Source organism: Ambystoma mexicanum, chromosome 12, assembly GCF_040938575.1.
Source record: "Ambystoma mexicanum isolate Mex_15411 chromosome 12, UKY_AmexF1_1, whole genome shotgun sequence".
NCBI lineage: Eukaryota > Metazoa > Chordata > Amphibia > Caudata > Ambystomatidae > Ambystoma > Ambystoma mexicanum.
Window position 1 is genome coordinate 282494798 of NC_090936.1, and position 27274 is coordinate 282522071.

Consider the following 27274-nt stretch of genomic DNA (forward strand, 5'->3'; position numbering starts at 1 on the left):
CCTCCGACATTTGTCCCGAAGGTTGAGATTGCGGCTGATCCTGCAACAAATTAGTCGCTGTGAACATTCCTGCACATTATGTATCACAATTTGTTCACGTCCCATTCTCAAGAAAGGAAGTGAATACTATTAGACAATCCAGTCCTGATATTAGGAAAAATCCGACAGCATTCTATAAAGAAATAGAGTCCGTCTTGCAGTCTTCAGGGTTCACCTTAGGTGATATTGAATTGTTATTTCCTGTACTCCTGCCCGTAGATTTATGGAAACAAGTTAGGACTATAGACGCCGTACCAGGGTTGGGAGATACATGGGCGAACATAACTAGATTCGATGGAGAAAGGCCAGCTGGTGAAAGACCGCCCCAGGTGATACTAACTTTGCCTGATAGAATTATTGCAAAATTGAAAACCATAATTCCTGAGAAAAAAAATGTTTTGGGACAAACTTACAGCCTGTGTCCAAGGGAAGTCTGAGGGTGCTACAGAGTTCTTTAAGCGGTTCGAACAAGTATTCTCGGATTTCAGTGGACAAGACTTAGGCACAGAGTCTAGGAAAAGATTATTTGTGGACAAATTTGTGCGTGGATTGCTGCCCGACATCCAGTCACAAATTATGTGTTCTGAGAGTGCTTGGCAGGCGAAGTCCCAATCAGAAGTACTGCACATGGCTCAGTACTATGAGAATCGTGTCAACAATGAAAAAGATAGAGTTGAAAAAAAACGAAAAGGTGATTTAAAGACTTAAGTATTATTACAGCAAATTGTTAGAGGCCCCAGAGGGGGTAGTTCGCAGATTAGAGGTCAGTATGTTCCGCAAAGGGAATGTGCCCTTGGGTCCTGTGAACAATGCCCCGTCCTTCGACAGAGGTCAAATAACACATTTGGGAATATGGGTAGATGATCCAGAGGTCGCCCGGGTGTAGAGGGCCCTGGTAGAGGTCAGTTTGCACAGGATCCTCAGCAACCTTTCTCACAGGATAATCAGAATCTGAGTGTGGATACTAGGAACATATTTGATCATCCTTCTGCTGCATATCTATCTGAACAGCTTCATTTTGATGATATTCTGTTTCGTTAGGATTGCCCGAAGCAGGGTTTGGAACCTACACCTATTCCCGTCAATCAGAAAGGTCCCTATGTTGAAATGGTAGTAGGAAATAGGAAACATCAGTTTTTGATAGATACTGGAGCACAGAAGTGTTCCATTGATCATTCACGGGTTTCAAACATTCCACTGTCAGGGCAAACTAATGTTTCTGTAGGGTTTTCTGGCACACCAGTTGTTTGTCCAGTTTCTTCTCCGGTACCTATTTCTTTGGGTCCCTTTACGGACCACTGTCCATTCCTTTTGACTTCAAATTGTAGAGAGAATTTGCTGGGTTTAAATCTATTGAAAGAATTAAATGCAATAATTTATTGTTCTTCCGATGGAGTGCGTTTGACGATTTCACCACAGCAACTTTCTGTCTCTCAATTCTTAACCAGACCTTTGCCGCCAGAATTCAGTGATGTACCAGAGTGCTTGTGGGCTGTTGACGACAATGATGTTGGTGTTTTGCAGATTGAGCCTGTTAAGATAGTCTTCAAATATGGAATAGAGCTGCAACGCATTCCCCAGTATAAGATTTCAGTTGAGGGCGAGCAAGCTTTGAAATGCATTGTTTCCGATTTTGTGCATCGCGGGGTGATTGAGGAAATTTCAGGAAGTTTGTGCAATAGTCCGATTTTACCCGTGTACAAGAAAGGTGATAATGCAATTCCATTCCGTTTCATAATTGATTTACGTGCCATTAATAAAGTCGTCACTCCGCAATTTCCAATTGTGCCTGATGTGACAACAATATTGACCATGATTCCAGCTACAGCTACTTACTTTAGTGTTGTGGACCTGAAGAATGCTTTCTTTAGTATCCCTATACACAAGGATAGTAGATACTTGTTCGCGTTCACCTTAGGGGGATGCTCGTACACATTTACTCGTGCACCTCAAGGTTACACAGAGAGTCCAAGCATCTACAGTAGGGCTTTGAAAGAACAGCTTGATACTCTTGAATTGCCCTCTACTTGTACATTGCTTCAGTATGTTGATGACTTGCTTTTAGCTGCAGACTCTGAAAGTGCCTGCAACAGGGCACTGTGCTGTTGCTTATTCATCTGGCTAAACATGGTCACAAAGCTTTGCTTAAAAAGTTTCAGTATTGTTGCCAGGAGGTCGCCTATTTAGGCTATGTCCTGTCAAAGGAGGGAAGAAGACTGACACCTGAAAGAATAAAACACATTTCTGGCATGTCTGTCCCAAATACACAGAAGGAAGTTAGAGCCTTGATAGGTATGGCTTCTTACTGTAGGCTGTGGATCCCGAATTTCTCACTAGTGATCAAACCGATGTTGGCTTTGACAAAGAAGGGCATTTCTTCGCTATTGCCGTGGAACGCAGAACACCAGCAATCGTTTGACTTGCTCAAGACTGCATTATGCTCGGCACCAGTTTTGGGCACACCAAACTATGAAAAGGCCTTTGTGTTGTTTGTGCATGAATGTGATGGATGTGCTTTGGCTGTATTAACGCAGAAACATGGAGGGAAGAATAGGCCGTGCGGTTACTTTTCTTCCGCCCTTGATCCTATAGCATGCGCTTTGCCAAGATGTTTGCGAGCTGTCGCTGCTGCGTCTGTAAAACAGAGTGAGGGAATGGTCCTAGGCCATGATCTTACCCTGATGGTGCCTCACTCTGTAGATGTTCTACTGAACCTAACCCAAACGCAACACCTCACTTCCGCACGGTTGACGAGATATGAATTGATCTTGTTTGCTCCTCACATCCAAATTAAGAGGTGTTGTGTTCTTAATCCGGCTGAACTCCTACCTTTCCCGCAAGGTATTGCTTGCGGCGATGAAGAGTCACATGACTGTCTGTATACTACCTAACAAGAGACAAAGGGTAGAATTGATTTGAAAGACACTCCTTTTAATAATCCGCAAGGAGAGCTGTTTTGTGATGGCTCCTGCTTCAAACTTCCGGATGGTACATCCACAGCTGCTTATGCAATCACCACATTAAGCACGGTCGTGGAAACCAAGAGAATCACGCATAACTCTGCGCAGGCCGCAGAGATTATAGCATTGACCCGAGCTTGTGAACTTTCCGAAGGGCTTACAGTAAACATATATACTGATAGTCAGTATGCCTTTGGGGTGGTTCACAACTTTGGGAGACTTTGGTCAGAGAGAGGGTTCTTAACTTCACATGGCACCAAAATCCAACCTGGCTCCCTAATAGTACAACTGCTCTCATTGCTTGCGCTCCTTACTCAGTTAGCCGTCATAAAATGTGCAGCACATCGAAAGATTACAGATGACATAGGAAAAGGGAATGCTTTCGCTGATCAGATAGCTAGACAAACTGCTACCAATCTCTTTACGGAGATGTATGTTTCAAGGGAGACTGTAAATGCCTATGCAATGGATGAGGGTGTTGGGTCTGTACGGGATATCCAAGCCGATGGCACATTAAAGGAATCCAAGAGGTGGGCTGAAGGCTTGGGGAAACTCGATGATGATGGGTGTTGGGTGGACATAGTTGAAGGGAAATGGCTACTCCCTGACGCTCATGTAATGATGATGGTCATCATGGTCCATGATCCTACATATATATGTGCCCAGAAAGTCACGAAAATGTTAGAGAAAGTTTGGGCAAATGACAAAATTTCGAAAATTGGCCAGCGCCATGTTCAGGACTGCATGATTTGCCTACAACATAATGTGGGAAAGGGAACAGCAACTCCAAGGGGAAGTTTTGGGCCACCCTCTGTCCCCTTGGAAGTCATCCATTTCGACTTTATTGAAATTGAACGGTGCAACAATATGAAGTACGTATTAGTGGTCATCTGTGCTTTTAGTAAATGGGTTGAGGCTTTCCCTGTCAAAGATGCTACAGCCATGACTACTGCGAAAACCATGTTAAAAGAATACTTCCCGCGGTTCGGGCTACCAAGAGTCATCTGGTCGGACAATGGTCCACATTTTGTCGCTGCTGTAATTCTGCAGATATGTGCGGCATTACAGATCGACAAACGGTTCCACTTGGCCAGACACGCTCAGAGCGCCGGACTAGTAGAAAGACACAATGGTATCATCAAGAACAAGCTCGCTAAAACGTGTGCCGGCACTAAATTAAAATGGCCGGACGCCTTACTGATCGTGTTATTAGCCATGCGTACAACGCCTCAAACTAAGACTGGTCTCTGTCAATTTGAGGTGGTAATGGGGAGACCTGCCAATATCTGGAACCTTCCTAAATGTAGATCTTTGAGAAATGTTGAAAATGTATTACTTTCAGATTATTGCAGCCAGTTGACTAAAAACCTGTATTTGATTTATCACCAGGTGCAAGAGGCTTTACCTGTGCGATACGAGGGCCTGGGCCACAGCATACGGCCTGGGAACTGGGTGCTCATCAAGGCATTTGAGCGTTCTTCCTGCCTTGCACCTCACTGGCGGGGCCCATTCCAGGACCTGTTGGTCACACAGATGGCGGTGCGAGTTTCTGGCAGAAAGAACTGGATCCACCCGTCGCACGTCAAAAAACGTCCTCACCCAGTGCCACACGATACAAAAGAAACAGAACCCCTCGCTAATGCTACAACCAACGATCCCAAAGCAGTAAATAGCGCTGAGAGTGTATCGGAGAATCTTTCTGAGCCCGCGAGGTTTGGGAAACCTGCCATTTTGTCTCCACACTCTCCAAAAGTTTTTCTTCAGGAAATTGTCATTTCAAATTCGGCATCTTCACTTTCTCTTGATATATTGCTTCCAACGGGAAGTGACGACACATTGTTTACGGATCAATCAGTACCGGGAAAAGCAAGGTACAATCTGCATCCAAGAAAATAGAATTACGGCACGCTTTTGCTGTGCATCTGATAGACTTACGTCACGGTTCGGCTGTGCATTTGAAGAAGGAAAGGATCATCGAGGGCTTGTTTTTGCCCAAATTTGAGAAAGGGGATTCTGTTGGCTAGGGTTGTGGAAGGACTAAGAAGTTGCGCGGCCGGGAGGTCACCAGCAACGAACATTGGGAGTTTCCGTTTGAAGAGTACAATGCCTGCCACCGCTACCGCTCGTATCAGACTTGTAAATGATTGTGTGACCAACCGGGATAATGGACAAAGTACTTGGGCCCCGAAAACGTATTGCTGTGTTCTTATAATAATATTTGGTTTTATAATAGTCACTGTTTTAGGCTTATGGTACCTCAAGGAAACTCATCCTTTAGAGTCCTTGTTACCGACTGAAAATGTACAAACTGTTCCTACTCCCTTCGTACTATCCCCTAGGGACTTCCAGCATAAACAAAGGTACCACAATAATACTCTGCTACTTATCATGAATGCCACGCATGCCATTTTTAATAAGTCCAAATGTTGGGTCTGCTCACATTTACTGCAACACGGGGATAAGGGTCTAGGTTGGTATATTCATCTGTTACCTTTGACAACTGCTTGATATGCTTCTCTTAGAGCACTGTTCTTTGGCCGTTGGAACGATAGCATCTCGGGGAACTTTGATGGTACTAATTTGAATAGCTTTGAGAAACGTGTTCTGACTCCCCTGGGATGCTCACTATTCGCAAATAGGAGTAAGCTCAACATTGCTTCTATTAGGCCTTCTTACAGACTGTCTCGTCCTTTCAAATCTTTGATTTCCTTCAAGATGGCTCCGAAAGGCAATAAGGATGCCATGCCTCCTTCTTACACTGTTAACCATAGCCCCGATTCAGTTTCTTTTTGCATACAGAGGAATGGTACTCAGTCAATGGGAGATTTTAGAGGTTGTGCCAACGTTGCAAATTTGACTGGGGAAGACAGAACTTTGTATGTAGGCAAACCTGTCTACTTTGTTTGCGGTAATGTAGCATTTCCATGGTTGCCCAGGGATTGGCAGGGATCCTGTTATTTAGTGATCCTGTTACCTGGGGTATTTATAGCTAGTACAGTAGAGGTTTCAAAGGCTCGTCCACGGCGGGACGAGAATGGTGACAGTCCAGCACAGGTCTTGGGAGATGTAGTAAAATCATTTGTGCCGTTTTGGGGACAGATAGCGAATTCCAAAGATATCAGAAGACTAGCAAGAATACTGGAGAGAACCATCAACCGGACCACAGACATACTCTATAATATGACATTAGAACAGAAAGCGATAAGACTAGTAGCGCTTCAGAACAGGATGGCATTAGATGTCATTCTGGCTGAACGTGGTGGAGTGTGTAAATTAGTGGGGTATGCTTGCTGTGTTTTTGTGCCAGATTCCTCCCCAACTATCTTCAAGGCAATACAGAATCTGCACGCCCTTAGTACAGAAATGCATGTTCCTGAGGGAAACTGGGATCTTAGCGCTTGGTTCTGGGACTTCATGCGATCTTGGGGTTGGAAGGTACTTTCGGTCTTACTGATCATTTTGGGAATTCTGTTGTTCCTTTGTTGTTGTATCCAGGGTCTACCTAGTATATGTTCGATGCTAGGGGGATGTTGTGCACAAGCGAGAGGTACGATAGGACATAAAGTGTATGCCCCGGATAAAACCTCCAAGGAATATGTGTTAAAGGAAATTTTAGCGAATGATCTGATGGCAATAGAAATTTCTGACAGGGATTCAGGGTGCATGGACGATGATGCATGGAATAATTTGCAAGGAGATCCAAAGTAGTTTAGCACTTGGATATAGGGCAAAAGGAGGGTTTGTCAAACGGGAAATTATATCGTACCTCCTATTGCAATGAATATATGTTTATTGGCCTACGCCAAGCTGCTTATAAGCCACTTGAGAAGGAATCCGTGTTGCAAGGTCCTGACCTTAGAATCAATGTAAACCGCCATTTTAGGTCAATCCGCCATTTTAGGTTCTCTCTGTAAAGTCACCCTGTGAGTTAAAATGGTGGACGATGTCATTCCGAAATACAACATGGCCGTCTTGACCTCTGTGTGTAATTAATATGTAACTTGCCTGCAGGCCGCTTGTTGGGGTCGTGAACTGAGACCTTCTCCTTCCCTGACTTGTGTGTAAAGGATTACTCGTGCAATGCAACTAATCCACAAGCATATGTTAAGAACAATGTATCCAAATACTGAACTAAGAACACTTGTTTAACTAAATTGTATTCATGTTTGAGAAGTTCTTCATGAGAAATCCTAAAATACACTGTTACCGTGTAGGCTTGTTGGCGAATGTATTAAAGGCAATCCCTATGCATATAGTGGTATGAAGTCAGCATGAACCCTAGATCAGTAATGTATTAGAGGAATATTAACCCGAAGTAGGGTTGGACATCATGTTCGCAGATGGTATAAAAGAGCAACGAATTCTAATGTACAGCGTCTCTCACTAAGCACACTGAACCACGCTGGAGTTCGTTGTGTTGTACTGAGTGCCGATAGCTACCTGTTACTTTTCTTGGAAAACTGTTCAGTATAAAATAAAGATCTTTGTATGTTCCTTTGTAACCCGTGTTCGGTGTATTTCCTTTTGGGGTACTCAGCCTCAATATTTTGATTTTGTTTTCACACCATGGCCCCCTCATCCCCAACCAAACACTATGCCCCATGGCTCCCTCACCCCCAACCAAACACTATGCCCCATGGCTCTTACCCGCCAACCAAAAACTATGCCCCATGGCTCCTACCCCCAACAAAACACTATGCTCTTTGGCCCCCTCACCCCCAACCAAACACTATGCCCCATGGCTCCTACCCCCAACCAAACACTATGCCCTATGGCTCTCTCAACCCCCAACCAAACACTATGTCCCATGGCCCCTCACCCCCAACCAAACAATATGCCCCATGGCCCCCTCATCCCCAACCAAACACTATGCCCCATGGCCCCCTCACCCTAAACAAAACACTATGCCCCATGGCTCTCTCAACCCCCAACCAAACACTATGCCCCATGCCCCCCTCACCCCCAACCAAACACTATGCCCCATGGCTCCCACCCCCAAGCAAACACTATGCCCCATGGCTCCCTCAACCCCCAACCAAACACTATGCCCCATGGCTCCCTCAACCCCCAACCAAACACTAGGCCCCACCCCCCAACTTAGCACACAAACTCTCAAGCGTGCACCCATACAGACCCAAACCCCCCACCCCCCAACTCAGCACACAAACTCTCAAGCATGCACTCATACAGACCCGAACCGCCCACCCCCCAACTCAGCACACATACTCTCAAGCATGCACCCATACAGACCCGAACCCCCCACCCTCCAACCCCGAACCCCCACCCCCAAATCAGCACACTCTCAAACATGCACCCATACAGACCTAAACCCCCACCCCCAACTCAGCACACACACTCTCAAGCATGCACCCATACAGACCCAAACCCCCACCCCTCAAATCAGCACACTCTCAAACAAGCACCCATACAGACATACACAAAACAAACATTCAAAACCAAACATTCATGCACATCCGACACCCCCCCACCTCCGCATCACAACATACACAAAACAAACCTTCAAAACCAAACATTCATGCACATCCTACACCCCCCCACCCCACATCTCAACATACACAAAACAAACATTCAAAACCAAACATTCATGCACATCCGACACCCCCCCACCCCCGCATCTCAACATACACAAAACAAACATTCAAAACCAAACATTCATGCACATCCGACACCCCCCCACACCCGCATCTCAACATACACAAAACAAAATTCAAAACCAAACATTCATGCACATCCGACATCCCCCCACCCCCGCATCCCAACATACACAAAACAAACATTCAAAACCAAACAGTCATGCACATCCGACACCCCGCACCCCCGCATCTCAACATACACAAAACAAACATTCAAAACCAAACATTCATTCACACCCGACACCCCTCCGAACCCCCGCATCTCAACATACACAAAACAAACATTCAAAACCAAACATTCATGCACATCTGACACCCCCCCATCCCTGCATCTGAACATACACAAAACAAATATTCAAAACCAAACATTCATGCACATCCAACACCCCTCCACCCCCGCATCTCAACATACACAAAACAAACTTTCAAAACCAAACATTCAAGCACATCCGACACCCCCACGCCCCCGCATCTCAACATACACAAAACAAACATTCAAAACCAAACATTCATGCACACCCGACACCCCCCCACCCCCGCATCTCAACATACAGAAAACAAACATTCAAAAACAAACATTCATGCACATCCGACACCCCCCACCCCCGCATCTCAGCATACACAAAACAAACATTCAAAACCAAACATTCATGCACATCCAACACCCCCCCACCCCCGCATCTCAACAGACACAAAACAAACATTCAAAACCAAACATTCATGCACACCCGACACCCCCCCACCCCCGACCTCAACATACACAACACAAACATACAGCAAAACAGACACGACACATAAACGCAAACAGACCTCTTACCGGAGATGTGCTGGAAGGCAGGTAACCTGGAACGCTGGTGAGGTAACTGGAATCGTACTACGGCTGGCGTGGTCCAAGGCTGAAATGCCTTACGGCATCAAGCCTTATGGACCACGCCAGCCGTAGTGCTGGCCCTCCATTGGTGCAGCACACACGCACTATGTGGCTCGTAGGAGCGACGTGGTGCGTGTGTGCAGAGCCAATGAGGGCCAGTGTTTTGTCCGGCCCGGAAGACGACAAAGACTTTCCTAATGGAGGGCGGCCGATGCTGCTTGCGGGCCGCCCTCCATTAGGAAAGTCTTTGTGCCTCGCGGGCCAGACAAAACAGCATGGCGGGCCGCAACTGGCCCGCGGGCCGTATGTTGTGCACCGTGCTCTAAGGCTATTTCCATGTTATTGTGCCACATGCAAATGAACACGCTTGATCCCGAAGATCCAGACATTTTTTCCGGTCTACGACGGATATGTGCTGTTCTATAGAATTTTATTATTTGGGTGTTTTAAAATAATCAATGAATGCGTAATAATCATCAAAGGCAACAGCATAAGGAATTGGTAGGATGTTAAGAGGTGCCCCACTCAGGACTGAAGGTTCAGTTTGCAGCTCAAGCTTTTATTTCTTCACTCTTACACACGTTCACTTCTGTATTATTCGGTGCTTGGTTACATTATTTGCTTTGAGGGGTGGGCATCCCAGTTAATGCTCGCCACCCTACTTTGCATTGATTTGCAGGCGCCCACCTCACTTTTCCTCAATAAATGAAAACACCAGGCTTGATTGGCTTTACCTTGATTGGCTTCTGGGGCTGCCCACTTGCCCCAGCTGCTCGGTTCCGCTTCCCCTTAGTCATTTTCTCAAAGGAAAGGGGAAAGAAAAAACAAGAAAAGAAAAAAGTATGTACTTTGTAGAAACTTGTGTTTAGTCAATATATCAAAAAGAATTACACACCTGAAAAATCTATGAACTTCGTAATTATTTGCAGAAATATCAAAAGTAAGCAATAGTTTCTGTTTAATTTATTACTTGAAGCCTGAGGCGTGTGGGGGGGGAATAGGAAGCGAAACACTAGCATGGGCCATGGTGCATCCTAGCCCTCAAGGGACCTCTACTCCGAAATGAACCAGAAACAAGATATACCAATGCTAACAGTTTGGGCTTTTGTGTAGACATGGGAAAGGTATTTGCCAGGCATTGCTGTAATGGTACTAACTGGCCATTAATGGTAGCAGCTGAAACATGGTGCACACACTGCTGAAACTGTTGGCTTTGCCAATGCTTGCTTTTACCAGGACGTTAGTGAAGGACAAGCATATTGCTTATAAATCAAGTGGCTGAAGTCAGACCTGTTAAGACATTTCTATTACATCAGGAGTACGTTTACATCACAAATTAAGCCATTCGCTTTCAGAAGATTTCTTAGAAAAAACTCTGGCAGGAACTATGAGTGCAAAGTTTGATTTTAAGGCTTGAATAAGGTATCTCAAAGAGATCCCAGTAGGGTGTGTCTTGGGCAGGGAGAGGAGGGAAGGGAGTGGGATTGGCCATATCGATCAGAATGCCCATGGGTAGTCAGTGGGTGAGGAAAAAGCAAACAACACTTGCAAGCACTGTATCCCTCCTCATATGGAATCTCGTCCTAGCTGTACTCTAATGCATTAGTTCTAGCTTATAGGTGGCACCATCCCACATTCCTTTTGACATCAGTGGAAAGTGACAGGAATAACGCGAGGGAGATGAGAGATGCGGAATTTAAGAGCATGACTTTAGCCGGAGATGGGTGGAGCTGGGGGGTGGTGGTGTGAGGGCTAGGGTGATCTTGAATGATAATTGCGAGATCGGCAAGGGGCAGCATTCAAAACAAATGTGAAGGAGACAGAGACTGGGCGGGAGCAGCAGGAGTGAGGAGTGTGCAGCGGAGATGGGAAACAGGAAGCATCATGAAGTTACAGAGGAAGAGTGGGGTTAGGAAAGATACAGACAGATGGCCCCCAGTAGAATATAGGTTATCATGTGGGTCTATACTGTGCTCGATACACTATGTAGGTGAGAGCATTGGCAACACTATCGGGTCAGTCTAGCTGTGTGGGTGTCATCACTAAAAATGTTGCAGAGTATTAGCACTTTGATTACTTTGATTGTATTTCAGCCAATCAGAATGCTTGGAATGCTGTCAATAACTACCAGTTCCACATCGCTCTAGGTATTCGGAATGCTGCAACAGCCTGGCAAGTACCACACAACTGTTTATCTTCACACAAATGTTTTATCTGTCATACAAAGACTTGTTCAAACAATGGAAAGTGACTTTTGTGAAACCATTTCTTTCAACATATGTGTAAATTCCTGGGAAGACCACTAGGGATTATGTTCCAGCAAAACAAAAACCAAGCCTCTCCAAAGGGAAAAACCACGAAAAACCTTAAACAAAAAGAAATGTTGCTAACAAATGTATTAAATCTTAGCACACAATTCTAAGACCCCCATGGAAAGCAGGATAGATCCGCCAGTGTCCCACCCCTTCTGCCCTTCCTCCTAAGCCACACACAATATTTCACTGCCACCTTCTTATGGCAGGCTGTGTACCAAGCCTTTGCATTGAAACATATGGCAAAAGATACATTCCTGCTCAATCAGCTTCAAAAAGTGACCTTACCTTCTCTGGGTGGTGTTCCTCCTATGGTTCCATCTAGTCTCTACTCGAAAACGTTTAATGTATATCTCCCCCCGCCATGTTTCTTTTCATTTACACAGCCCTCAAGGTATGAAGGTCCCATGGATCAGGACCCCATATGGTGGGCGCCAGAATGAGTTGGCGTACTTCACCATGGATTATGACAGACAATAAAAAATGACATTGATGTTTGTGCGGGCGGTGGTTTAAACACTGATAAATTGGGGTGCCTTGGTGGGTGAGCAGTGACATTTCTGGAGTCCCAGCTGCTCACCACATAGGGAGGGTGGAGCGTCTTCCTTTGTCGTTTCCTTTGCATGCAGTGGCTGCAGTACTTATGTTCTCCATCACTAGAGCAGTTTTAAGCAACCCACAATTTCCCAGAACTCCTCTTTCTATTACGACCTGTGACATGCCCACTTTTATACACAGTTCTCTTCATCTATTCACCAAATAGATTGCTTTAAAGTACAGTATTTCATAACAAATGAAGCCCTTCGAAGGTAGGCGCACGAAAAATCCCAGAAACAGAACCAGCAATCGAAAGCCAGTGCTCAAAGGATATGTATTGTAAAGTTGCTCAAATCTTTGATGCCATATCCAGAAAACCAATGAAGTGCGAGTAGGTACAACATGAAATATTATTTGGATAACCAAAAAATAAAGCAAATTATTTCCTTCTTACAGAATATAAATTGCAGGTTCCCTTTCTCTGGGTTCTGACCAGAATGTTCCCAGTCTAAGAGCCTTAAAATGATGGTTTCAGAAATTGATTTTTCTTCCATTTCCCTGCTAAAAATAGAACTACTGTAATAAGCATAGATTACCCTTAGTTATTGGCCCTAGTAAAATATTTGATATTTCAGTTGCACTACTGAACATCAATAACTCAATATTTGCACCCTTCATTGAGTATCTTGTAGAAATAAAGGCTGTGCTCAGTTCATTCCAAGTAAATTCCTGAATATTTCGAACATTACTTTGTATGTTTGCTGCACTAATGATCTTGAGGAAGTTTAGTGGGTCTAAAAAGTCAAAAGCTATATATAGCGACAAAGTCCCCACCTGATCTGGGCAGCTCTAGTAGAATGACAAAGGGAGGTCATAGTGGTTATGGGCCGACGGCGTTCTGGACAGGAACCCCTGGTCTTAATCCCCCTCATATGGCAGGGCATAGTCACAGTTAAAGATACAGTGATGTTGGCTGTTCAAGTCGCATTCCAGAGACACCCTGGCTCAGTAAGGGTCAGAAACCCACACCTTTCCAGAAGCTCTGTCAACTGATTTCCAGGACCCCTCTCCTTTTTCTGCTGCACCATCATAGATACACCGCACCTTTAAGAAATAGGAACTGCAAGCAATCCGTAGAAAAAGAAGTCCATTGCATGAGAAGTCACTCACCCGTGCCACAGCCTGCTCAGACTTCAGGAGTTTGCACAAATCTCCTGTGCAACCTGTGGAGTGCGTTGGAGAAGGATCAGAGAAGGATCAGAGAGTGCCAAGACCGTTCTGGCAGCTCTCTCTCCATAAGTGGTGCAATCACAAGAGAAAAGGTTAAACTTAAACACCTTATCCCGGGCCTCACAAATACTTCCTAATGCTTGCCTCATTGGAGTATCATGTCTCAGCTGCAATGGCTCTCGACAGGGCCCGGCAAGATAACTGACTAGCTATTTAAAGGCTTGGTCCTCCTCTTCAGTCACTGAGCGATTATGCTGGCCTCAGCTAACCCCGATCACTCACCATTTTGTCATCATAGGTGCAGAACTTAATTTATTTTTAATTGTATTGTTTGAAGTACAGACCTAGCTCGAGAGCAATGCGGCACTGTACATGGTGCGGTTAGGCAGCATTTGGTCTGGTATCGTTTAACAGTAGTGCAGTAATGTCCTGGGCTGGTCCTGGGATGGATCTTGATAAAAAGGCCAGCCCAGGCTGAGGAATATTTAAACAAACACTGTCAGACAGTGTGGCTGCTTGGTGATATTGCATGGCGGTGGTAGTAGGAATTTTGTGAGGAGGTTAAAGACCAGAGGGGAGAAGTAGTTTGTAGGAAAAGAGGAGGTTGGCGAGCATCAATGGTAGGCAGTAGGAATAGATAGGGGGATCTTTGAGAACATTAGGTGAAGGTGTCAGTAGTAGATAGGAGGTTGGTGAAATAAAAAGATGGCAGAGGACGATCACAAGGGGGTTGGCCAAAACTAGAAAGAACAAGAAGACAAGCAGCATATGAAGGTCCAAAGCAGCCAGTTGGGAACAAGGCCAGGGGAAAGGGGAAATATCCTGAGCTGAAGTTGGACCCATGGGGTGTGGGGGGTGGAATGGGCACAGGGTAGAACATTGAGGAGACAGGAACAGTACATAGTGGAGAGGTGCTGAGAAGAGGGAAGAGCAGGCCCATGGGAGATGGAGCTGACAATGTCCTTCTCGATACCAGGGATGGTGTGAGAACCACTGCCCATCCTGCTTCTTACTAATCCCACCCGAGCCGTTTGCCTTATACCTGTAACTGTAAGAACACATTCTGCAACTTCTTCAGGGGCAGTCAGATGACGAGGCTAACCACAAATAAGAAGGGTGTGGGGCACCCTTAAGCCCTATTGCAAGAGGGAGGATCAGACTTACTGAGAGAAGAAGATTGCAGCACGACCTTATGTCTGATATTGACACAGCAAAGAAGGGTGTAGGAACCTATTATGCCCAATACTGACTGGATACGGTTAGTTGTAGGTTGTTGATCTAGTGAACTATTATCAACATTGTGTCTGTTATTGCCAAGACTTAAGGTGATGTTCCTTATACAGTGTATTTGAAATGAATGAACAGAGCTGCCTTTTCTAGGAGCGTTGATTAATGTGTTATTTACTTACACAGAACAATGCAGTTGTACTGAAATGATGTAATATATTTATTTCCTAATTTATTGATGCATATGTTTCTTCGTATATCTATATTTTTATTATAGCCCTAGTCAACTGCCGTAAGATCTTTAGTAGCACAAACAATGCATGAAGGGATGCACCAAAGTGTTGAGCAATTTAGTTGGAATGAACTACAGGCCAGCCAGTGTGCTGATAATATACTTAATACAAGTTAATTTATTGAACTCTGGATATTCAATACTGCAATTCGAACATTGTACTATTTACTATGGAGACTAATTGAATATTCTGTATGCTTACTAGATGTATTCTACCTCTAGAACAAAGAATTGCAAGAAAATCTTGAGGTATTCTTCGCTGAAATTCAGATTTGAATTCTCTAGAACTGGCAAAAAAAGCAGTTAGTGCCCGGGGCAAAGGAAGCTGTATTTTTATATAACTATAGGTAAGACATGAAAATAATACTTTATTGCAATGTTATTTCATTTGGAAGGTATATGATGTCATGATAATCATTCCAGAAGTTAAATCACTGTGGATCGGAACACGTAGAGATATACATTAAGGCTAATCTTGACAAAATTATAGAAATAATTGTTCTTCATGCATACCTCGACATTACTATCTGGGAAATAGCTTTCTTTTAGTAAGAATATTGAATCTAATTGTGCTATAATCATTTTTGGAAAAATGTTATCATAACTATTGTTGTTCATTAATGTAATGCTTGCATTTTATGTAATGCAACCTATTCCATGAAATTGACATTGATCGTCTGAATGACATTGACATTCCTTTAGTTAACTTGAATTGCTCTAAAATTAGCAGCGAGAATTACGTTGTCCCAGTACAAGTGCAACACTGTTACTGTACAGACAGTGCAGGACACTTGGATCATGCATTGCTCACCCAATAGGTTTTTGCATCAATATTTATAAGGAAAGTATTTCGTTCATTAGAAATTGATGTGTGGTTCATTATTAGCTGGTTCTTTTCCATAAAATGCACACCACACATGTTCCTCTCCTTATCCTTTCAACATTCCCTGCTTAATCAGATGGTGGTACCTTCAAATTCAACCGTTTTTTAGCCTTATACAAAGATATTTTAACTGTGCGGCTGCTGTATTTCTCGCGTCTGCTCTGTAAGCAGTACTTCACATTCTATGTGGTATGGCATGAAGTTTGAATAGACCCAAAATGCACAATAAATATAAAGATGAAAAGCACTTGTGACTTTTTGCCCGCATTTATAGTCATGGGAATCAACTCATAAGATTGACTCCAAGGGGTACTTTTAAGGGTTATATTAATCAAAACATGGGCGGGGGGTCCATGGATTGGAAGGCCCAAGGTAATACTCTTCTTGGGGTGAGACTTCAGGCATATCTCCCAAGCTTTTTCCACAACAGTCTTTGGATGTGGGCTTGCTTGAGGAGGTCCAGAGTCCTTCACTATGGAGTATACAAACATTGTGGGATCTACCCAGTTGCGGGCTACTCGCTGGCCATCGGGTACAGGCTGAGTCCTAGCTTCAGGGTACTCACTTTCTCAAGTCTGACAATCTGGATGCGCTGGACAGACTATGTTGGACGTTACGACTTATGATTAGCACCCTAGTTTAGATATGTTAGGTTGGGAAACCTCTAGCAAAAGGAAGTTATGCATTTTCTTAATATTTAAATACAATTATTGTGAAAATGGCACACAATTGTCTGTCTCCTCCATCTGACCTGTATCAGCCCTCAAATGTCATGGCACTTGGCAGCCTTGCGTTTTTTAAATGAACTGTATCCTGATCAATTTAATGCGTGCATTAAGGATTCAGGAAATTATCAGATGAAAGTTTTTTGAATGGGTGTTTTTGATACTTCTTTTAAGCGCAATATTGTACTCGTTTTATATATGAAATACTGATTGTGTTTTGGATCTTATGTTTGTCTTGTTATAATAATTGTGTAAGGTTCATATGTTGAACCAATTTACAAATAAATAATATAAAAAATAAACCCTTTGAACCAGATGTAGAGTGTTGGATCCTCCGTGGAGTCCACTTGGCTTTGTGACAGAAAGCAATAATCATCACTAGAACCATAGCAAGCAGAAAAGTCTCAATTGGTATCACTTGAAAGAATTATGTATGGACTATGAGGTATTGTGAATGACATTTTGAAGACATTTGGGGAAGATAAATGGAACCCCAAATAAAAATGTCTATAATCAACACATGATTTGAAGACAATAAAGTCCATGATTTATTTTATTTCGATATCCCATGTATCTCTATTACATAACTTAAACAAATAAAACTAATTTAGAATAATGAGTAAACTGACACCTCTTACCAAAAGACATGATGAAGGGCTGCATAATGCCTGGCTGGACGTTTCAACTTTCTCCATGGTGCAGAAGAAAAAGGCCAACAGATAAAGATGGGCGCATAAACATTAGCCTTAGCAGGAGCACAGTGAAGCTAACACAATGCAGTCTGAAAAAGCAAAGAATGTGGTGGCACAACAGAAGTTAGTTGGATGTATTAAACCCTGGTTGTTTGAGAAGGTGCTCACACAACCATGTGTGCATACAAGCCCGATGAGAAATCCGGGTTTAAACATAGAACACATCTCTGTCCAGCAGGAGAGTTAGATCAGTTACTTTCCCTGGGATATGGTGATACAATTTTCCTCACAAACTCAGCACTTATCTGTGCAGTCACAGAAGAGGACATACATTAATAACCTTCGTTTGTTATTTACATTAATAACAGTGTGAGGCCCGAGTGGTGCACTCCAACAAGGCTGAACAGAGGTTGAAAACAACTGATATATTAGATTATTAAAGATCACTATTTTGTATAGTTGTCTCTATGGGGTATCAGGCATCTAGCAGACTATCTAGTCTTGAGCTGCGACATCAACAGCTAGAGTGTGGCTTAAAATCGGTCATCAGAAACGTTTTTTTGATGAGTTGGTGGGAGGTAATTAATCTAAATATCTTGAATTATTTTTCAAGAGGAATCTTCCTGCACTCAGCAATCTTCAGCACATCTCTGGTGAATGAGGCAGGAACTGTGTCACAAGCACCTCTTGCCTCTGCATGCCCTGTCTCTCATGATACTGTCCTCTCCAACCCTCCTTTTGTCACTTCCATTCTCTTGACATGTAGCCAAATGCCTCAGCAGATCAGGGGAGGTGAGGGGGGGACCAATACAAGACATCTATTGGTGTGTAAGTAATACTATCTTCCATTTCTGTCTAGAAGTGTAGTTCCATTGAACCAATCCGTGGCTTTGCGATCTGATGTGGTTCCGTTACACCAATCTACGACTCTCATCTAGTATTCTTTCCAGTCTGTTAGCTTTCATCCAATAATGGACATCACAAGGGTTAGTGCGCCCTCTTGTAACAAGGCCTGATTAACCAGGTGGTGTATTTTTTGCCAACCAACATATGGATGTCTGCTTTTCCTGCAGTGGTGGACTGGCCCACAGGGAGCTCTGGAGATGTGCTGGTGGGCCTCTGCACCATGGTCCTCTTTGGTGTGCGGTCTTCCTACCCAGTCTCCAATGCACCCATCCTCTTCTTTCCGTCCCTCCTCATCCTGCAAATCCCTTTGGAGTAAAGATTTTGTTACAAAGCTCTCAGTATGTTGTTCTTCACTTTTAATAAATGTCAGTCTTTAAGTTTCACTATTCGGACCCATTTTCCCCAGGTTTTCTCGTAGCAAAACCTCTAAAAACCTTAGAGGGGCTGGGCTTGCTCGCATGGTGTAATATGGCGGCACTTTGAAAACCATGTCCAAGCCCACCCTTGTTTGCCCGTCAAGCTACACCTCCCTTGCACTACTCCGTAATACTTTCTGCTAATATCACACCTCCCCAAATCTTCTGTGGATGGCTGCTGTGGGTTAGCCCAGGGTGACACTGGCCATTCCGTTCAACTGGCATCACATTCTGTGAGGTAACAGTAACAGATACTTTGTGTGGGGCTGGGCCACACACATACTGTACGCTGTGCCACACTTAGGGCATTCCATGGGTACTTCTCACTTTAGTGATATTGGGGGAACAGTTGCATGTGGGGTAGAGACAAGGTTTTGAAAAATTATTTGACACTTTAGTGCACTAACTCCACGGTGACAATTTCAAATAAACTATAAGTTTGCGGTGCATGATCTTATATTGTAACAGGACGCTCCCTTATATGTTGCGTTACATGAACTGTCTTTAAAAAAGAAGTATCGAATCATTAAACTGTTTTTAACAGACTTCTGGTAGTTGTGCAGATGATTTAACTCCGCGCACTTGGTGTCCTAACCCAATATTTTGTTGTACGCTATGCCACACTGTCAAGGGATCTCCAGTCACACTTCTAGGTGATTGCAGTCCTGTCAGCATTGCTCTTTGCATGGGGGAGGGGATGGGCAGCACTGCTGGTAAAGCACTGCGCGTGGCCACACTGAAAGATCCCCACTCTTACTTCTGGGTGAATGTAGTGCTTCCGGCGTGAGACATTGTATCCAAGGCCTGACATCACCACTGACACTAGCAGCAGCTATCCCAGGGCTCTAGAACAGCCACCCTTTCACTGTCACCGGGCCAGGAAGGTTTGGATTGTCTTGGTTTTGAAACTGTCTCACTTTGCAACACTTGCTCGAATTGCAGTCATGCTTAATACATGGTGAACTTACCTGCTGGTGCTGCGCATGATGAATATGGAATTTGGTTTAAATCACAAATTGGTAGAGGCCAGCTCCAACACAGCATCGAAAACAAGCAACACATTTACAGCAGCTGCACACTTATATGATATTAACTTTATTACATAGTTTTGTATCCTGTTATGTAATAGTTTCACTTACATTGTGCCAACACCTTTGGGTGCTGTAAGGACAGAGAACATTCTCCCTCTTTAAATTATTAAGCTTTCAATTAAACTTACACATATGATGCCAAAATACACCCAAAGTTTGCAAGTTTAACAGGTAAAGAAGCGAGAGGAAACTCTGAATGTAGAGTCTGCTGGTACTTTCATATTTTAATAGTTAAACAGTGTGAGCTCATTCATAAAGTCGAGGTAACCACCTCGAGCGAGGGGTAGAGCATCGTCATAGACGTAGTGGCTGCTTGAGACGGGTTCCTCCGGATATCTTTTAATCAAGCTCAGGGCATGAGTAATAGGACGCTTGCCCACCAGACTGCAGGCAACATCATTTTCCATTAAAATGATATGCTTGCTTTGAGGGGATTTTAGGAAGAGGGACTGCTGAACAAGTAAGCATGAGGAAGCAGAAAGAATGCAGAAAAACAGACCAGAAATGCAGGTGCATCACATGCTTGACATGGACTATGGCCATAATGTACACACTGTTTGTTTTTATCAGAAATGCAAGCATGTTCTTTTTTCTATTTGATTATCATGTTGCAGTTCAGAGTTTCAGGGAGTGGAGCAACGAATTATGTAATGCAATGTGAGGGGTCTTGTATAGCACTGGGCGTGGTTCTATAAGAAAGAAGGGAGAGGAATTTTCGAAACCTTTGGAGTTAATGGGTGCCCGTCGGAAGTACCCAGTTCCTCACTGCCAATCTGCTTCTTATGCGGTTGACGAAGAACCATGTTATCCATAGGGAAGAGGCCAGGATCTGACACGCTACAGCGCTTCGGATCTGGTTAACTCCTGATATGGGAGAGTACAACAGGGCGAAAGAAGAGGGCTTAGTCGCTGTTTGGTTAGTTTTAATGTTCTAATCGATCAGCCTGCGGTGGCCACCTCTCGGGGCTTTATGTGTGTAGTGTAAGGTTGTAGGAGATCTGAGCGGTGAGTCGGTTATTCTTGGGAAAGGGAGAGTATACCTTACAAGGCATCACCTGTCAATCCCACTGTCTGTATGACACTCTCCCTCTCTATCACACTCTCTCTATCTCTGTCTATGGTAGATATACCGTGTACCATGAGGAACAAAACATGAATTAATTCTGTCGCTGATGTAGTAATAAAACATTAACAGGTACAATTAAACACAATACATGTTTTTTATGGAAAGCTTGTTTGAAACTTTTCTTTTCCCACTTGCACATCTGTGATGTAGCAAAACAAAAGAGGTGACGGCTGGAAGGTTTAAAATAAATCTTAACCTCTGGCACTGCTCTGGGCTACCCTCCAGACCATCGTTCTTTGCCTGCTAAGCCATTACAAAGGAGGAAAGACCATATGCAAATCAGGCTTCGTCGCACCCCAAAAGGGGTAGTCCAACCCAAAACTGCTAGGTCACATCCTTTCTGCACGAAAAACCTTCCAGCCATCACCTTTTTGTTTTGCCAAAGTCACCCAGAGTGGGAGGGTATGCTCAGATGTGCATCCCGAGTCTGCTGGGCCTAGAGACCCAAGCTACTCCTCACTGATGAGGCCCAACAAGGCTAAAACATGTCTGGGGATGCCTGTGGTCTCGTGCAGAAGGGATGTGACCTAGCAGTTCAGGCTGGACTGCCCCTTTTGACTTGGCAGGCTGAAAAACGATGGTCTGGAGGGTTGCCCAGAGTTGTGCCTGTGGTTATGATTTATTCAAAACCTTCCATCCATCACCTTTTTGTTTTCACATCTCTGAGACATAGCTCAAGTCTCCTGCAATAACCAGGTTCTCTTGAAAGTAACAGGTTTTTCTTGGAGATCTTGTAGCAAGTAGCAGAGGTGCGAAGTGTAAAACTAAATAACATAACCTGACGCCTAATTTGGAAGAGGAAAATTTTCATTGAATTTAGCATATTTTCTTTTACCAACCTATACTTTTTCCCAAATGTGTGTTGTCACAATTAGTGTATGTGACGAAACAAGCCTGATCCCATGCCTCGCTCTGTTTTCTGAACCCTGTGGTTAGTTTTCCAGCTGGATATTTATGACAAACCGCTCAACCCCAAGGAAGCATTTTGATATATATGGACTATGGGACATTTATCGAGCTCTGCTAATGGTGGTCTTAAATATTGGCTGAAAAAGAAAATGCCTGTCTATAGCTATGAACAAAACATGGTCGAAATTGCTATTGTCAATCTAGGCTTATGCGAACACAGCAGCTAAAATATTTGAGCATATCCTAGTGTAAATACCTTCCGTACATATTTGCTGATGAAATTCAACTCTTCTATAGCTCTTGAAACCAGGGGTGTGAGATTAGGAATATCCAAAGCCATGCGTTATTGTCGGCTATGTGGTGATACAGAAGTTGAGTCATTTAAACATCTTATAATCGATTGTGAAAGCCTTGCTAAACTGCATTATACGTTTTTAAAATCCTATAACAATAGCTTGGATACCAATAGCATAGAAGATGTATAGTGTAAATTCCTGTCTGGCGATGATGTTAATCTTATAATTTTATTGTGTAATTTTATAATAAAATTGTTGATATTTTGAATGATCTATATGTATTTTTATAAGGTGATTTTATTTAATGTGATGCATCTTTAACTGTAATTTTAGGACACATAATGATTGATGTTGTATGTTATTTGTATATACAAAGCCTTTGGCTAAAAGTATATTAACTAAGCAATAGAACCCGAGCGTCGGGGGCATTATCGAAGGCCCCGGGGCATTACCAGAGTCGGTAATGGCCTCGATGCGAGGGTTCTATTGCTATTAGTTCCCCGGCCAGCAAAAATTGCGTGACCGGGGCACTAAAAGCTTTTTTTATTGTCCCGAAAACGCTGCAGCGTTTCGGCGCTGTGGCGTTTCGGGAGATAAAAAAAAAAAGAAAATGGCCACCACCATGTAAAGGGAAAACAGAGTCCATTTTCCCTTTCCATGGCGTCCATCGGGAGCGGACGCGCTGGGAACACAAGTGATCCCAGCGCGTCGGCTCCCGAAAAAAGGATCAAAAACAAGGTCAGTGGGGTTGGGAGGGCAGGAGTGAAAAAAAAAAAACAACAACATACCTGCATCCCCGGTGGGGGACGAGGGAAGCTTCCAGCCGTGTGGAGGCGCGGAGCAGGGATTGCCCCGCTACGAGTCTCCACACGGCAGGAGGCTTCCCTCGTCCCCCGCCGGGGACGTAGGACCAAGAAGGTAAGTTGGAGGGGTGGGTGGGAGGGAGGGAAGGGCGAAGGCAGCCTCTCAGCCGTGGGGAGGCACGGAGGGGTGATGGCTCTGCTTCGAGCCTCCTCATTGGCTGAGGGGCTGCCATACCCCCCGTCGGGGTCAAAAGGCCGTGGAATCCCGACGGAGGGATTCCCGGCCGGGTAGGGACCTGGCGAGAGCCAATCAGAATGCTTGTTGCATTCTGCTTCGTTCTCGCCGGGTTACTAATAAACCTTTGAAACCTTTGATATATCACTATGGTTATGGTACAGTGAACAGAACATGTTACTTACAGGAGAGCCAAGAACATTGGCTAGAGATAGGAGTGATAAAGGGATGCAAGCAGGAACTCGGTAGTGCACTAGTGTTACGAGGTTACTGCCACATATGCTGCAAGGATGATGGGAGGAGGTGCACACCACTGCCACAGCTCGAAACCGGATCTAAAGGAAATGAAGATGGGAGCAAAGCTGCCTCTCGTCTAAGAACTGCACCGAAGGGCCATTTCTCATCACCTGTCTGGGCCTGTCCCCCATCTGTGGCCTCAGAGATCGTGCCCTGAAGATCGTTTGCACCATTACTACAATATTGAAGGTAAACCTCATGGGGCTTACAATGGCCATAACGGAGCGTTGGCTCCTTTCCAACATAGCAGTCTTTGGCCCTATACATTTTTTTGCCTCTGCTGCTGCCATGATCCCGCATCTGCTACATGCAGATTGGCTGGGACCCTGTTTATAATATGGACACCGAGAGAGCCAGCAGGCGAAACAGGCTCCCATCAAAGGGACGCATCCATGGTCCTTTTCTTCTCTTCTGTCTGGGCCTGTCCCTGATCTGTGGCCTCAGAGCATGCCCTGAAGACTATGTGCACCTTGACTATGATATTGAAGGTAAGCCTCTTGGGGCTTACAATGGCCTTAACGGAGCATTGGCTCTTTTCCAACATGGCCACCTTGAGCCCTCTACATTGTTTTGCCTATGCTGATGCCGTGATCCCGCCTCTGCTACATGTGGAGGAGCTGGAACCCTGTTTATTATATGGACATGGAGGGAGCCAGCAAGCAAAGCTCCCATCTAAGGGCCACATCCAAGGGCCTTTTCTTATCACCTGTCTGGGCCTGTCTGGGTGCGGTCAGCGCATCGGGCCATACTTTATATGACCACTTCCACGACTCTCATGAAGCTCTGCTTTCCTGCTGGAATTACCACATCACCTTACTCTATGAGTTGGGTGACCTCCCATTCTGGATGGTAAGGAGTTCATATCCCTGATGTTGATGTGCTTGCCTTGAAACACATGTGCCGCCCTCATCAACCTTCCGGCTGACTCACTGAGCTTGACCCTGATTTGGATCAGTCTGCACCGCACAATTAAGCTGCATGGGCCCTTTCCCGATTTGACTTTTGCCTGCACCACCTGTAGCTGCTCGAAACCCACATGATCAGACTTTTGCCATAGGTGGTTCCTGTAGCGGCCTCTGACTTACTTTGTGGCATTGCCTCACTCTGCACATATACGCTGCCTGGTACCATCTTTATGTACATCTTATTCAGCCTTTGTTGCTTGCCTGACACATCCCTTATTACGGCCTACTGCCTGCCCAATTTATCTGCCTCCTACCTGACCTCATTTACAGTTTAGCAATGTGTATGTCATCTTGCTTCTTTGCTCCTACTCGTTCTTTTCTTTTGTGTACCTGTACACCTGTCTAGCCACATGCCCCATGAGGCATGGCATGCCAATGCTGCATTTTCCCCACTTATTCCCGCATACTGATGTAGCCACCTGCACCATAAGGTGCGGTTTTCCATTATTGAGTTTTATCTACTTGTTCCTGCATACTTGATGTAGCCCTACACCAGGTAGTACCCACATTGATAGTTTCCAATTGACTGGGCATCATTACAAGAGTGGCGGAATGGGTTAACGGGTGCTGCAAAAGGATGCAGACCCATTAACACCAGTCCGCCACATTACGAGGTCCCCTCGCGGGACCCGCTCTGCACGTCTGGTTTCACCGCCACTAGCGGCATGGCTACCGCCAAAATCTAATGAGGCCCACTGTCTGGTAAATATGGCCGAATTCGGCCAGTACCATTCGATTGTTTGGAAACTATCAATTTGGGTTATCACTACCAAACATGGGGAGTGGGAGTTGCGGGGGGTGTCCCCGGCTCCCCATGTTAAGTAGTGATGGCCTTTTGGAGATAGCGTGGGTGTCCCCTGCTTCCGGAGGTTTCTAGGTGGGGACGGGAAGAAAACAAACAAAATAAAAATAAAAAAAGAAAAGCGGACCTGCGGCGATGGATCTGACCTGGGTAGGAGGGACGGATGCCACGCTGTAGGGTCAGAAGATGAGCTGACGGTGAAAAGGTCAGTAGGGGGTGGGTGGGGGCGTATATGGAGGAGGGTGGGGGGTTTCAGTTTTGGGCGAATTTGGCTGCAGCAAAATTGGCTTCATGACCGAATGGACTATGGTAAAATCAGCCACAAACAATTGTGCCACGGCCAAACCATATACATCCCTACATCAGGAGGTGTGGCTTTCCCAAATTATGTTCCCACTTCAATGTTGTTCCTCATTCCAGCCTTGGGCTGTGTTGAACCTGTTCACTTGCACTTAATGTAACCTTCTCCTCCCTCCCTCCTGAGCATTGCTCCTCCACCTCTCTCCTCCATTTCTTGTTACTGCACTTGCACAATCTGAATTGTCTCAAGCCCTAGTAGAAACGTTATTGTTTTATCTTCTTCCATGTTCCTTCCCTGACCTATACTTCCCCTCCTCCCCCTCTCCTCTCTATTTCGTGTTACTGCACTTGCATGATCTGAATGTCGCAAGTTCCAGTGGGAACGTTATTGTTTCATTGTTTTTCTTCCCAGGCCTCCCCTCCCTCTTTATGCCTTAAAAAGGTAATTCAAAATGGGCAGGCCAAGGATATCACTTCCTGCCGGCATTCAACTTCTACATACCTACAACAGAAACAAAACTTTACCAGAGAGGAAGATGTTTTAAGGGAGAGGCAACTGCTTAAAAAGCTGCCTCAAAGGTTTCAGTCAAAGATTACTTCTGGATAGCAGAACAAAATGGCTGGAGCTTGGCACAAGGCACTGACACCACTCATCGGAGAAATGCTGAAACCATGAAGCTGAGGACAGTGAAGCCAAGAGCACACTTGGATGTGAGAGGTACTGAAATTCTGTACCTCAGGGACTGTGAAATCGAGAACACCCTTTGATCTGAGAGAGGCTAAAGTCCTATACCTGGGGGACAGCGTAACCAGAGTACACAGGGATGTAAGAGGTGCTGAAACCCTTAACTGAGGGATGATGAAACCAGCGGAGCACTTGCATCGGAGAGCTACGGAACCCTTGAACCCGAGACACTGTGACTCTTAAGAGATGAGAACTACAGAGAAACTAAGCCTAAGATGGATGGAGAACTCAAACCTTATGACGAGACCATCAGAGAACCTGAAATGAGATGATGACCATGAGAGACTAGAGAATGATACTTGGGATACATTGAAACCTTGGAGCCGATAGGTGTGGAATCACTCCAAACATTTAACCTTTAGCAGTTTACTGAGACAATTTGAACTCTGAAGAGGTGGTTAACACTATTTATCAGACATGAAACAAAGCACCTTTTGTTGGGAACTATGGCTCCAGGAGCCATGATTAATAGACTGGGATACTGTGTAAAATCGGAGATACCTGAATGAATTCTCCCACTGGAGGTAAAAGGCCTAGGGCCCGGTAGTATTCCCAATTGCAAACATATCTAGAAAGTGGAATGGCCAGAACACTGTGCAGCCAACTCTAGGGAAAGGCAAATGTAAACCAAACAGTGCTAAAAGTTGAAATAAACAAGATAGCCTAAAGATAGAAAAAGTGGAGAGAATAAGTGTTTTGGGACAAAGGATCAATTTGGAGGAAACCGAGAAATAAGACTGATGTTTGAGAAAGACTATTACCCTGATGAACAGACTTGAAATACTGAAGCATGAGAAAGAATCCAGACCAGCATTGATACAAAGTACTGAAATACAAGTATCTTAATTGGACTTTAATTTAGCATATTGGGAAGTGATTACTAACATTCTGCCTTGTACTCAAAGAGAATCCAGGGACACGCACTTGCAAATGAGATATAAAAACACAGACCTACACTGAA

The 27274-nt window shown here is 44.5% G+C and overlaps 1 protein-coding gene across 2 annotated transcripts in view; it reads right to left on the bottom strand.

The window, feature by feature from the left end:
* Nucleotides 1-27274, bottom strand: part of GYS2 (glycogen synthase 2) — a 919141-nt gene that overhangs the window by 627522 nt on the left and 264345 nt on the right. The window contains exon 5 of one of the 2 annotated variants that reach the window (XM_069628441.1): nt 10259-10324. The exons of the other annotated variant lie outside the window; for it this stretch is intronic. Coding sequence (XP_069484542.1) covers nt 10259-10324 — 66 coding nt within the window. The remainder of the gene's footprint in view (nt 1-10258; nt 10325-27274) is intronic. 2 annotated transcript variants of the gene reach the window in all.